Raw genomic sequence first — 14,587 nt, forward strand, 5'->3', positions numbered from 1 at the left:
CTTACTGGAAACATTAATAGCACTGGACTTGGCTTCTCAACGTGGGCTACAGTTCTGGCTCTACTATTAGCCAGCTCTGTGGACCTGGATAAGGCCTTACCTGGGTCTTATTACCTATGAGGTGGTTAGATGCTAATCACTAGAAGGCTTTGGAGTGTTTCCTAACTCTAAGGTCCTATTAGCGTCGGTGGAGCCTTCAGGGAAGCTGGGAAGTGGCAGAGGAAAGGAAAGGGAGAGAGAGACATGAATTTCTTTCTTCTCTTGACTTTTATCCCAGTGAGCAGATGGCCTGTGTATAAGAGGCCACAATTCAGACATGGAGATAAAGTTGAGTCATTAAAGCCACAAGCAGACTCAATCATCAGCCTGAAATAGTAGCAGTAATACAATTACATGGATTCTTCCCCTTGACACTCAAACCATTCTTCTCCCACACCCTGCAGATCACAGCAGTTTACACGTCACTTTTAATGAGCCAGCCCTGATAGTAACTTTCCTCTTCCAACTGCTCAATGGGTCTTTGTGTGCTGGTCACTCCCTCAGGTCTCCAGAGACGGAGGATTTTTTTTAACATTTTTTTAAATCCTAGGGAGAAGGCTAGTGTCTTTGAATAGGGACAGCTGCCTCTCTGGGACTGAGGAGGGCTGTGAGGCAGATCTGCCTGATAGGACTTCAGCTTTTTGGCTCAAAGCAATGGGCCAGGAGGAAGAGTCAGAGACAGCCAAGCAACCAGCTAATCCAGTAGCCACCGAGGGAAACCCATAGCCATCAGAGCCTTTATAGTTTGAAAATGGGGTCTTCTGGGTCCAGCCTGTTTTTCTTCTCCTCTTAATCCTATTGTCACATTCAGTATTAAAAAATACTAAAGCTGGAAAGGACCCTAGAGCCCATTCTAGTCCGACTCATTTTATACATGAAGAAACTGAGTCCCAGAAACTTGTCTAAGGTAACCCAGAGAGTATCAGAGTTAGACTTGACTTTGAGTCTTTTGATCGCTACCTAGTCCTATGTTCTTTGCACTCTACTTCGATGCCTAGCCTTCTATTCACGTTTAATGTAAGGCCACATCACTTTATCTTGTGAATGCACCCGTCTAAAGAGCTTACTAGAAATGTCTCCCCTCAGAGATCCTCCCAGATACATTCAGGTTTGTTTAGTGAACCCAGAGCCCCAAAAGATAAGGTTAAAAGATGAGCCAATTTAAAAGGTATGTGGTTCTCATATTCATCTTATTTTTGCTTCAATATCTCCTAGAGAACAGTACTTCGACTAATTCAGGTCCTCTGCTGAAAAGTTAGGTTCCAACAGAATCCCTACTTCCTCTGCCTCGCAGTCCTGGTTTCCCACTTGGGAAGACGTGGAGAATGGGCTTCCCCAGCACAGGGAAGCCACTGATGTCTGGCTGCCTGTGGACAGGAAGCATCTGGGATTCCAGCATAGTTCCACAGGAAGAGGAGTAGAAGGGAATTCCCCACCAAAAGTCTAGGAGCATAGAGGAAAACAGTGACACGCAATGTGCTTTCGTTTGGCTAGAAATGCTTGCTGGAAGGCCACATCACCTTATATGGCGGGTGGGAAACAATGTCGCAGAACCTCTAAACACTAAACACAAAAGAAGTACTACCAGCTGCATTCTCTACCCAAACACTGATCTATAAGACTAAACACTTGTCCCAGGAAGTTCCACACCCACCATACCCACCTTTCCTCCCCCATAGAGAGCCTGTACTCAGAGGAGGTGAGAACACGGCTAAGAACTGTAACGAGATTCTGTGTAGGGAAGGTTCTGAAGTCACACACAAGTGGAAATTCCTGTCAGAAGGGAATTTACCCCGGGGTATTGTGAGGATGGGTAGAAACAGGCAGCTGGCCATTACAGATGAAACTCACAGTGAGTGAAGTGACCTCCTACATTTGGGCCAGGACAGAGTTTATGTGAGCTAGCAGGCTCTACACCCTTGGTCCTCAGGTCCCCTTTCCAGGCTGCGGCAGGTGCTAGAAGCCCTCCAGATACCACTGTGTTAATAAATAGTTAACTATGGCCAGAGCAAACTGCACAAGAGCTCCTCTCTATAATAACCTTAACGCAGGGCTCATATCAAGCAGGCCTACAAAGGCACCACAGCTCTGACTCCCTCAGAAGTGGGAACACTGAGCGATGCCTTCTCTGTACTTCCCATCCTGCAGCCTAGGAAAAAAGCCATCACTTCCAGCCCCAAAGGAACTTCCCTGACACAATGGTGCAGGCCAACACCACGCGAGGTAACCTTGGCTGCTTCTGGACTAGTCTGTAGGTCACTGTCTACTTTCTTCAAAGGCAACTTCTCCGCTGATCCTTCCTGATCCTTCCTCACACGAACGCCTACATCACCTGTCCTCCTAGCCCCATAACTCTTCTTAGAGGCGCCAGCTCAACGTCATCCACTTCAATCCTCCGAAGGATGGGAGAGGAGGTTGCAGGGCAGGAAGCGGGGAAGGCAAGGGCAGTGGGGGCTAACTGCACCCAAGCAAGAGGGAGTTCTCAGACCAGCACAGTGCTGCCGCTGAGACGCTCCTCTGTGTGTGGGGGAAATGCTGCTTCACCTGCTCTCTGTAGGACTTGGCACTTTCTACTATCTCTTTCTATCTCTTCGGCTTATGACGCTGACAGTAAGGACTTGACTTATTTTCTACTTCCTACGCCTAACGTAGTTTTATATTTTGATCAATTTTTGTTTACACACTCTAATGCCCACCCAAATCTCTGTGTCCCACACCATGGTTTGCTTGTTCCAGGATTCTGCTTCAAGGATGGGGAGAAATGCAAGAAAAATCAAATGTAACTGACTGCTGCCAGTCCCCCAAGCCCGAGTTCTCCCCGTCAGTACTTGCTCGCATGGGAGGAAGAGGACCAGACAATCTACTCTCATGCAGGGACTATCATGGGGAAGTTCCTAACCCTCAGAGAATCGCTACCAGCTCGTTTGCCCAAGGGAAGCAGGACCAGGAGCAGAGAGGCCTCACCCCCTTCAACATGGGGAAGGCTCCGTTTGCTTACTTACCCTGACGGGGTCCTCTCTTTCGTCGGAATGCTGCACCTGACTGCAGAGCTTCTAGAAGACTGTCCATCACACCTGTCTCATCACCTTCTGTCATGAACAAAGATGGAGATGTAAGCTCTTCAGGCCAAGCAGCATGCATGTGCTGAGCCCCACACAAAACGCACGGCTACTGCTTGCCTTCCCCTCCCCAAGGGTGGCCAGGGGCTCAGAGCAGAGGGCTCAACCCCAAGCCTCAGCTCATGTTTACTTGTTTGAAAATGGTGAAAACAAAAGCTTTCACTGCCTACTAACCACTGCACACCTCGGGATATTTTCCTGATGTGCCCTCCTTCCCATCAAATCAAGACGAGGACAGAGAACTGCAGGACTGCCCAAACCCAAGACCCCAATAAGTCGAGCCTGGGATTATGACATTAATAAGGGACTATATCACCCTCTCTTTATCCTGAAGTGTTTCACTCCAATTTACATAAATCTTTCACGGAGAGCCTGGTTCCAGTTTTAGTGCGGGGCTGAGGAAAGATGAGAGACCACTGATCAAGGGTACATGTCGCGAAAGTACTGCCCCCAGTGGCTGTATCTTCCCGAAGCCAGCTCAGCATCTAAGAGGAGCATCCTGGCTGAATACAAAGAGTTAATGTAGAATTCTTGTTCCAGCCTGGCTCCGTTTCCATGGCAACAGCGTAGGGAGGTGAAATCTGAAACTGTGAAATCCCAAGGAGCCCGGAGGCTGCCAGCTACAAGGCTGGGTTCACTGCTCCCAGCGCCACCTGCTGGCTGAACATCACCAGTGCAACTGACCTACATTCCAACCTCATTTGCTTGCCCTGGGGTCCCAGGGCCAACCAAGGTCTGCTGGGCCACCTGATGATGGGGTACAGCCCTCATCCCACATGTCAGCTGGACTCTACCTTTGTCTAGTGCATCCTGAACAGTACCTGGGGACAAACCACGGAGGCCTGGGGAGAATGGGTGAAGGTGAAGGATACCTGGTGTGGGCTTTCATAGCATTATTACAACAAAATTTGTGGCTTATATACAACTGGGGTAAGAGCACGGAATTGCTTCCCAGAGAGTATAAAAGGAAGACAGAAATATAGGCTGTTCCTGCTGCTTCAGACCTGACCTTACCGCAACAGGAGCTGCCAAAGAAAAGTCCCTGGAAGTGAGAGGTGTTAGCGCAGCCCTCACCTCTTGTGCTCGGCAAAGCACTGATTCTTGCCACACCCAGCAGCCCTGAGAACCCCTTCACTTAGACGGCTCGTAGCTTCTCGGGTTCAAGAAGGGTGGCATGAACTCAGTGCTGAGCACACTGTATGCTCTATTTCCGCTGGAGCAGCCAGAGGGGGGCAGGGAATCGGCAGCAGGAAAGAAACAGAGACAGGAAACAGAGGGCCAGTAATTGAGGCCATATGTTTCAACAAAGACATGCTTCTGGTAGTAAAGTAAGAGATTCTGCTGAAGAAAGAAGAGGGTGGCCAGCTCCCGTGCCCCTTTCCAGAAGTTCAATTCCTTTATAGCCTGATAGGTGTGTACGACTGTGGGGCGACTGCCCTGAGGTCCTGGGGACAGAGTACCGAGTGAAATAAGCACAAAGGGAGGGCAAGCCGCCATTAAAAGACAGGAGAAGGACTAGGAAAACACTTGGGGGAAAAGAACCAAAGATTTAGTAGAGGGGATAAAAACAGGCCGGAGGCTCTTTGGACCAGCAGAAGGAAAGAGTATGTGTTGCAGCAATACACAAATCACCAGGGAGATGAGACAGAATGCAGGAAGCAGCAGAGGAGAGAAGAGGACTTGTGCAGAGCGCTGGCCTGTGCAGTCACTGAGCTGGGGTGAAAGTCCAGCCTCAGGATTTGCTGGGAGAAGGCTGCCAACAATCCCTTGCCAGGAGTGGAGCTCAGACATGAGCTGTTCTCTCTGGCCTCTAGATTCCAGACAGAGGAGCCTTCCAAATGTTCCTGTGTCACCCCGTCAGCTCTTCCCCTGCACTTCTTACCTGCATTCATGTCTATGAGTTGCTCTCTCTTCTGTTGCTTCTCCAGCCGTTCTTTCTCTGCCTTCTCCTTGGCCAGCTTTGCTCGCCGCATCTTTTCCTCTGTCTCCCGCCGCTTCTGGTTCTCCTTGACTGCTTGCTGTGGAGGAAAGAAAAATCCCAACATGTGGGCAGGTACGCACTTGCACATATGCACACCTACCACCAACCAACATGAACCCAGTGGAAAGTGAAAAATGTCCACAAGAGAGTCAGTCAGCAGGTATCCCCTGCTCACCACAAACATAGTCTTAAAGTTGTGCAGATCCATGAAGAATTCTTCCACAGACACCTTCTTGGGGTCAAAGAGGAAGTACTCGCCCAGCTCCTTATAGAGGGTCTCCATGTTAGAGTGCATCATCCGCAGCTTGGTATATTGCTCCTGTGCGTCCTTCACAAAGCTGTGCAGCCAACAGTAAAGGACCAACAACAAGGAGCAGACCCACTTCTCCACCCACAGGAGGACTCATAGGTACGTGCTGCCACGCACAGGATGTTCAATACTGCACTGTTTGTAAAAGCAAAAGCCAGAAGCAATCTAAACATCCAAACTAGGAGAACGGTGAACCATAAACTACAGTATACCTGTAGGACAGGAGGGGGCAAGTAAAAAAGAGGCTGTAGAAACAGGGCTAGGACATTATGAGCAAAAAGTAACACAATGCTATGTTTGTTTAAAATAAACTCATTCGGTGCAAATCAGAAAGGTCCAGTGGCAGTGGGTACTTTTGGGAAGGGGGGGAGGGAATACATGTGTGAGTGTGTGAGTGTGTGAGTGTGTGTGTGTGTGTGTGTGTGTGTGTACTGGAGACGGGGCAGAGAGTAAGCGATCAAAGGGAATTTTAGTTGATCTGCATGGTTTGCTTCCTGTCATAACAATGAAGATGCTTTTGAGGAGTATGTATTTAATGGGGAAAAAAATCTTTGTAAGAGGGAAAAATTGTACATTACCAGATCGAGGCTATTGCTCCCTCCCACCCCCCACCGTGGGAAGTTCTTTCCCTTCCTAGGGGGCAACTCCCTCTTTTCAAGAAAGGATATAGTCATTTTTTCAACAAACTTGTCTTTCTCATCCGTGGCAGCTGGGAAATTCTGAACATCACGTTCCACATCAGAAATTTGTTTCTTCATCTGATCTAGATTCTTTTGCAAGTTTTCAGCAGAAACTAAAGGAAACACAAAAACAGACAGCAAGAGCTTACTAAATCTAGGCTCAGGACCCTTAACTTCTGCCCTTCAGGGCACAGCTCCAGTCTGTAGATACTGATGTTACTTAATTATTTTAGTTCTCTAAGTACTCTAGTTGTTTCACACATCTTTCCAGTGAAACTATAAATTAGGTGATGACTGAGCCTCTCTAGTCTCCCTCCACAAGTTGTACAGTACTGAGAAGAGAAAAGAAGCTTCATTTAATTTAACAAGAATCTATGAACCCCCCTGGGATCTTAGTCTCATTTTACTTTAGAGAACGGGGTTTTGGGCAGGAAGAAAACAGACACAGAAACATAAAAGCAGGGCAGAAATCTACTCTCATTTCTACTGAACGCTGGTTTTTCTTTGCCTCATTCCAGGATGGTGAGGCCTGGTTTTTGTTAATTCAGTCTATGCTTTCTGAATGAGAATGACCATCACCCTGGACTAAAAACTACTGCCTTTCTTCCAGTTGTTTTGGTGTTTGGTGTTTCCCTAGGAAGGGAAAGACTGCATCCCACTTCTATACATGGAGACCTCTCTTCTGCCTGATACTGCTCCCTTGTGGCTAAGACATCACGCCTCTACCCTCTCCCATTCCCACTTAAAACAGTCTAAACTGAAAATGACCTAAAATCTAGACCGTGTTTTATTTCTCTCCCCATGCAGAGATTTGGGAGACTTGGAAACACCTTCTAGCTACCCCGAACCTGCCCACCTCGGCTGGCTTTCTCCACGTGGGCGAGCTCATCTGGAAACTTGAGGACATCAGGATAGTCATTCTCACACAACTCAGCCAAGAAGTGCAACAATGTCATCTTCTGATCTGTGGACTTGGTGTCTCGAAGCTTGGGGAGGAGGAGACATTGTTAGTCCCGATATGCCCCAGATCACCTCGGCCAACAGCAGTTTGTCACACTGGCTCACCGAGGCCAGCAGCCTTCCCTTCTGTCATCCTGCTCTAACCCTCCGGCCCACCTTACAGAGGAAGCTGATATTGAAGCCAAAAGCCCCCGCATTCCTGGAGCCAGCATTCATGTAGTTGCCGACAAGCAAGGTAATCTCCAGAAGGCTGGAGAAGTTCTGGCTCTTTCGCAACTCTTCACATGCAGCTGTCACAGAAACGATCTCCGGCTTGATATTCTCCACTTGCTCACTGAACTGCAGCTTGAAGAGGATGGCATTGAGGCGAGGCCGCAGGCGGGGCACAGTGCCCATCTGGGGGGAAGAGAAGCCATGAGAGCCAACACAGACTGAGAAGTAAGAAAAAGGAGAGACACAGGCTTGAGCCTCCTAGGGGAGGATCTGAGTTCCAGAGTAGGAAGGAGACAGAGAGAGAAAGATAGGTTCAAAACAGACAAGAGGCAAGGAGCAAGTGCACGGCTGTTCTCAGAGGAGAAAGCATGAGGGTCGGAGAAGAGCCTTGTACCACAGGCCTACTCACCACCACGCCAAACTGCTCGGACTCGGCCAGGTCATCGTATTCGTCCTTCAGTTCGGAAAGCATTTTTAACTGTTCTGGCTCTGGCATCTGCTTGATGAGGTTCTGAAAGACAGATGGGACAGTCTCAGCTTGAGGGAGATGAGGTGACAGCCTGAGCCTCCTGTCAGTCCCTCACTCTGCCCAAGGACGACTAAGAAGGAAACATGGGCATGGGGGTGAGGGTGGGGGGAGGCAGCTAGTGAGATGGCAGGGCTTCTGTAAACTATACCACACATCACCTGAGCACCAGAGAGATGGACGCTTACCCAAAGCTCGCGTCCTTTAGGCCAACAATACCACAGGATGGTCCTCATCCTCTCAGCGGAGAGGACGAGAGGCTAGTGCACAGCGATGCACAGCCAGTTCCCGCAGGATGACCTTGTCCCTTACCTGGATCATAGACTCAGTCAGAACAGCCTCATTCACCTCCAGGACGACATTCTTAATCTCTTGGTAGGGCATGCGGAAGGAACCCAAAAAGATTGCTGCCAGAAAATGAGATAAAGACACATTCGTGTCAGTCTCTTCCACCTTCCAGCCCATCCTACACACCTATGCTGCACAATTTTCCTACGAGTGCTCTTTCAAAGTCATTATCCACCAGCTCCTCATGCTGATACAGTGACAATCCAAATTCCAGAGTCCAGGGTTTCAGGTTTCCACCTCCCAGCTTTCTTTCTCATTATCTCCACATTTATGTCACACACCAGCCACATTGTTCAAAGCACCATGTTCTACAAACACTGTGGCTCCACCTTTGCTCCCAGGAAGTCTTTGATCATATATATATGTGTGTATATGTATATATGTATATATATATATGTGTATATATACACACACACACACATATATATACATATACATATGTATATATGTATATACATATATATATATATACACACACACATCAAAGACGTTCACCCTACTCTATTGTAGTTCCCCACTCCCATGACTCCATCCTCAAAGCTACCATTGCCTAGAAGTGCTCTGATCTTAAATGCCATATCCCATTTCCTAACAAACACTTCCTATCCTTCTAGCTCTCTCACGAATATCTAAATTGGCTCTTCAACCTCATCAGGGAGATCTCTCTCTCTCTCTCTCTCTCTCTCTGGAAAGAGTGCTGACCATTCCGTTTTCTCTGAATGTATCCGCTCCACTTTGCCTTCTCTATCTAACCTAGACTCTACCGTCTATCACTTCACTCTCTCCATTACTCCCATTTCTACTATTCCTATTCTTATTCTCTCATTTTCTTCTCCTCCAGCCCTCTTATTTCTCTCCTCTTACTAACTGCAGATTGGAATCTATAACTTTGTGGTGGCACCAATGATAACTGGGGCCTCAGTGCTGCCCAGTAATCCTTCTAGTGTCTCTCATCCATGCTCTCCAGGCCGTCTTTGCAGCTCTACCAAAAGATCCCCATTCTCCCAACTGTTCCATCACTTCTGCATTTGTTCTAAGATCTTGCTGAAACAAACTGAAGCCATTGGTTAAACGACTTGCTAAGCTCTCCCTTATGCCACTTATAAACTGAGCATTAGGGGCCCTCAGATGGAGCCAGACAAGAAAAGGCTTGGGTAAGGACTACTTTGGAATTATCTAGAAGAAAACCTGTGTCAACATGTCTGTAAGCTTATCAGCAACTATACCCATGTACTCATCTTTTCCTCATGTTTCAACAGATCTGGTGGCCCTAAGGACCTTTCTCTTCAGCATATACACATAATCAAGCTTCTTCTATCTTAAAAAAAACAAAAAAACAAACAAAACCCTCCTTGACCCAATATTCTTCTCTAATTACCAACTTCCATCTTTTCTTCACTTTATTGAGTGTCTACTCCATGTGAGATATAATACCTTAAACACAATCTACATACATAATCTCCTTTAACCCTATTCATAATATCCTGTAAGTGTGTATTCTTAGCCCCATTTGACAGAAAAGGAAACTAATACTTCAGGAAGTTAAGCTACCCATCCAAGGTCATAAAGCTAGTAAGAGTTGGGGCCAAGATTTAAATACAAATGGATTCCAGAGCCTCTGTTCTTAACACCTATGCTGCACAGAAATTATTCTTGCCTTGGCTACTGATTTTCTGATGCTGGATCCAAAAGATACTTTTCCTCCTGATTTTACTTGGCTCTTGTCTGCACCCGATACTATGGACCACTCCCACTTCTTAGGACTATTTCCTACTATTTTTATCGTTGCTCCTTTTCTTTGAGGTCTCCCTCCTTTTTGACTTCCCCATTAAATATTAGAGGCCTCCAAAGCAATCTCATGGCTTTAATTATGACTCATATGCTAGCTCCGAAATTCGTATCTCCAACCAGACCTTCCTGTTGATTTCTATACCCAAATGCCTAATACACCCATCCTTTTGGAGGAGTCCCACAGGCATCTTAAATTCTATCCTAAAATTAAGTCACTCACTTCTATCCACCACCCTGCCACCTCTCACTCATCTCCACTACCTTTCACTTCTCCCACAAAAGACAGAATCTGCTCCTGCTGGGTTTTCCTATTTCAGTAAACGGTACCACTCTCTACCGAGTGATGTAAACCCAAGAAAACGTCTCCTTTATTCCCTTAGTCAATCACTAAGTTCCATTACTTCCATCTTATTATCTCCTGCCTTCCTATTCATTCTTACTACTTTAATCTCAGGCCCTGATTACCTCTGACCATGACATAACTCATCTCTCTGCCTTCCCCTGCCCTAGCAATGCAGCCTCAAAAATCACTGCTGAAGTAGTCTCCCCCCAAATCACATAGGGTTGCATTATTCACTTTCCTGATTAGAATCCCATCATTAACTTCCACAGCTTTCAGGATAAAATATATACTTATTAGCCTAAGCCTACGAGAATTTGTTATGACCTAGCCTCTATCTAGTCCTCGAAAGCTTCTCCCCTCCGCCACTTCCCCACACACGGCCTTTCCTCAGCTGTACTTAACAACTTGCAGTTCGAGAACTGTCCGATGGTATCCATGCCTCTGTGCCTTCTACATGCTGATCCCTCTGCCTGAAACAAGCCAGCCTTCACCCTTCACTTAACTCACTATTTAAGAGTTCTTTCAGCTCGGCTTAAGCAGTACCTCCTTTCGAATGATCTCTAGGATGTGCTTCCTCCAATAAGCCCCCTACTTGATTTAGATGACCCCCTTCCTAGTGCTCTCATAAGCATCCTATGTGCTATTAACATTATTTATTTTTCTGTCTCCAGTAGACATGTGTTCGTGAGGAGAGGGACTACGCCTCACTCAGGTTTGTATCCCCAGCACAGAAAAGGCACTTAATGATCTTTGAATCCCTAAATTACATCTCTTAGACCACCCTATCCTAAACTAACCTCACTTCTTTTCCTGCATTCTGTTGTCCATATCGGTATCACTTAACTGGAAATAACAATGCACTACCCCACCATCTTGTATCATTTTCCAAAATAACAATTACTCATGTTTTATGTTCCCAGAGATGAATCCTGAGAAGATGAATTATCTCAGATTAGTCTCCATACAAGGACTTACCCACAGACACTATTTAGTAATATTTGTTGTCATTGATCTAAGATTATATAGCCAAGAATAATGTAAAGGCTTCCTGTTCTCATTCTATCACTGACTTTATTTATAGGGATGTGCACTCATTACTTGTGTGACCTTGGTTAAGTCATAACAGCTGAATTTCAGTTTTCTCATTTGGAAAAATGGGAACAACAGCCACACTGCAAGATTGTGAGTGGGTCTTATGGACTATATACCCTTTCATCTCTGAACATGAGCCTAGTATGTGCCTACTGGAGCTTGCAACATGACAGATCCTCAAATATCTGTTGAGCAAATATTTAAATCTATAATATTAGGGAGAGCAACAGTTGAAATGAACAAAGAATGAACATACATCCTGATCATCAAGTAAGTACTACCTGCATCAATTTTGCAGAGGAGTTTCTGATCTGAAATTCTGCCATCAATCAGAGTTATGAGTATAGGTAGCAAGTTCAGAACAGAACTCTGGAGTTACTGATCCTGCTCTCAGAAGTCCAGGATTTACATTATTTACTCTAAACCACAACGTTATTTAGATGTAGTTGAAGTCAAGCCAGTGCCTGCATTTAAAGGAAATACTTAAAAGACAGTGAGAAAGAAGGAAATGTACAATGGCTAGAACATTTGTGGCAGATTTTCTGTGGATGCCATAGAAAACAAGGGCTTTGAAATAAGAACATCCGAGGTTCAAACCCTAGACCTGTCTCTTACTAGCTACATAACTAGGCAAATTCTTGAAAGTCTTAGCCTCTCTTTCCTTGCCATAAAACTATATACTAACAATCTTGCCATGCTATTGAAGGGATTAAATGAGATACTGGCAATTCACTATGTAATGCCTGGCATAGAGTAGGACCTCAACAAATCAATGTTTTCTGGATCTACCAGAATTAAGTTCTTGGAAGAACTCCTTCACATTTCAAGTAGTTTGAATCACAGAGTTACTCACAGAGATTCTGGGCCGTCTTTGAATCCAACACCTTTAACTCTTTTACTTTTTTCTTTTGCACAGATTTCTTTTCTTCTCCACCTTCCTGATCCTTCTTGGCTAGAGAGAGAAAGATTAGAAAAACGAGATTAAGGACAAGCCACATCTGTGTCTCACTGAGCTACTGTCCCAGCCCCAAAGACCCCTCACTTCCTTTCCGTTAATAACAGTCTCCCTAATGTATTCCTCCAAGGTGCACCTCCTCTTTAACCACCGGCCTCCTATTGATGACTGTCCCCTCCAACTATAATAAATATCTCACGTTCTTTTCTTTAATAGTTATCAATAATGCTTTCCCACCTACATCCTATCTACTTGCAGGAAACAGTAAACTTTCTGTAAAGGACCAGACAGTAAATATTTTAGGCTTTGCAGACCCTATGGTCTGTCTCAACTCTGCCATATGAAGGCAATTATAGACAATACATATATGACGTGGCTGTGTTCCAATAAAACTTTATCCACAAAAACAGGTGGTTAGTCTCAGGGCTATAGTTTGGCTGCATTAGAGTCTTCCACCGTGTTATCTTTTTCTGCCTATTAAAAACCCTATTTGTCTTTCAAGCTCATCTTGAACATGAGTTCCTATAAAGTTTTTTATTTTATATTTGATTTTCCAAAATGCCTGTGATCTCTCTCTCTGAATCCCTATTGATTCTTATATACTTCTTTATTGTAAGTCTTCTCCCTGACTTTGTCATAAGCATATATGGTCTCTCCTTCTACAAGATGAGGACTTTGGTATGGCATAACAATATATTCCTAGCAGGATCTTATTGCTTAAATATCATACTGGTGCTCACAAAGAAGGTACAGTACTCTCCTCAGACTATCCAAAGTCAATGTATTCTTCTTTTGCTGTGAAGCTTTCCCCAATTAGCTGAACTAATTTTCATGGTATTTGTTATCTATACCTCATTAAAAAAATTAATTATTCAATGCTTTGTAAAATTTTATATGTGTCATCTTGATTTTTGAAAACCTGTGTTACTTTACAAGTGTGAATGCTTCTTCCCATCCTACCTAGACTTTGACCTTCAAGAGCAGTTAGCATGACAGTAACATTCACCAGAAGTGGTTATTCTGGCTATGAGGAGCGCTGGGCAGTAGACAGAAAGGGAAACAGGAACTGTTTCTGGACAGACGTTAATTGTAAAATATTCTGTGTAACTTGGTTTCAACTTGTTTAGAGCCATACGAGAATATCTCTGCAAGGAGTGTCAAGGACACTGACAAAGTTAGCTGCTTCTGAGGAGATGAATGGGGTGCCTGAGTACGGACATGGAAGGAATACTTTTCAATACAAATATTAAATCATTTAAATTTCAAACCATCTGAATAGTATTATCTGGTACAAATAAATAAGAAATGAAGCAAACAAAAAAGAAAGTTTCATGGCAAAACGTACAAAAAAACTATAAAAAAATTCACCTTTGGCCTCACAGGCCCAATTTGAAGACAGAAAATGCTGAAAACATGAAGATTAGTTATTTAAATAAACACTTATTGAGTACCTAAATAAATACTTATTGGGCTCTGTTCTGGGCTCTGGGAATAACACAGTGAACAAAACAGAGAAAGATTCCTGCTTTCATGGAACTTATATTCCAATAAAGAGAAATAGACAATAAACTAGTTCATAGATAAAACAGTGTATTCGATGGTCATAAGTGTTACGAAGGGAAGAAAATAAGGAATTTAATAGGGAGCTGGATTACAACTTTAGGAGGCTGCTGCTCAGGGAAGGTTTTAGTGAGAATATGCCATTTGAGTAAAGATCTTTTAGAAAGTGACAAATCAAGCCACATGAACATCTGGGGGACGAGGGGGAAGACTTTCAGGCAGAGGGAACAACAAATACAAAGGCCTGAGACGAGCATGCCTGGTGTGCTGAAGGAAAAGCAAAAAGGTCATTATGGCTACAGCAGATGGAGTAAGGGGGGAGATCAGGAGATAAAATCAGAGAGGTAGGCGAAAACAGATAGTGTAGAAAAAAAGAGAAAATTATGCATAGTCAGATAAAAACAGAGACTCAAACATCTAGACTGTATCACAACAACTTGGGGAAGGAGAAAAGTAAAAGTATTATATTTAAAAACTAGGAAGGCTAAAGGGACCTAAAGGGAAATAAAGTTTCTACACTTCACTCAAATTGGTAAAAACATCAATATCATTAAACTAGGAAAAGTTATGTATGTATAATGTTATACGTAGAGCAATACCTAAGCAAACTGTACAAAGCAATATGCTCAGGCATTATAAATAAATCAAATGGAATCTTAAAGAAAATGTT

General features: G+C 44.5%; 1 protein-coding gene across 2 annotated transcripts in view; it reads right to left on the reverse strand.

Moving 5' to 3' along the window:
• The window catches only part of DIAPH1 (diaphanous related formin 1), an 86,977-nt gene that overhangs the window by 4,968 nt on the left and 67,422 nt on the right, over positions 1 to 14,587 (reverse strand). For both annotated transcript variants that reach the window (XM_033096109.1, XM_033096110.1), the window contains 9 exons: positions 12,256 to 12,354; positions 8,141 to 8,235; positions 7,712 to 7,813; positions 7,246 to 7,485; positions 6,986 to 7,115; positions 6,118 to 6,242; positions 5,315 to 5,479; positions 5,041 to 5,176; positions 3,042 to 3,128 (listed from right to left, as the gene is read on the reverse strand). In XM_033096109.1, the coding sequence (XP_032952000.1) occupies positions 3,042 to 3,128; positions 5,041 to 5,176; positions 5,315 to 5,479; positions 6,118 to 6,242; positions 6,986 to 7,115; positions 7,246 to 7,485; positions 7,712 to 7,813; positions 8,141 to 8,235; positions 12,256 to 12,354 (1,179 nt within the window). The remainder of the gene's footprint in view (positions 1 to 3,041; positions 3,129 to 5,040; positions 5,177 to 5,314; positions 5,480 to 6,117; positions 6,243 to 6,985; positions 7,116 to 7,245; positions 7,486 to 7,711; positions 7,814 to 8,140; positions 8,236 to 12,255; positions 12,355 to 14,587) is intronic.

This window comes from Rhinolophus ferrumequinum, chromosome 24 (genome assembly GCF_004115265.2).
Source record: "Rhinolophus ferrumequinum isolate MPI-CBG mRhiFer1 chromosome 24, mRhiFer1_v1.p, whole genome shotgun sequence".
Taxonomy (NCBI): domain Eukaryota; kingdom Metazoa; phylum Chordata; class Mammalia; order Chiroptera; family Rhinolophidae; genus Rhinolophus; species Rhinolophus ferrumequinum.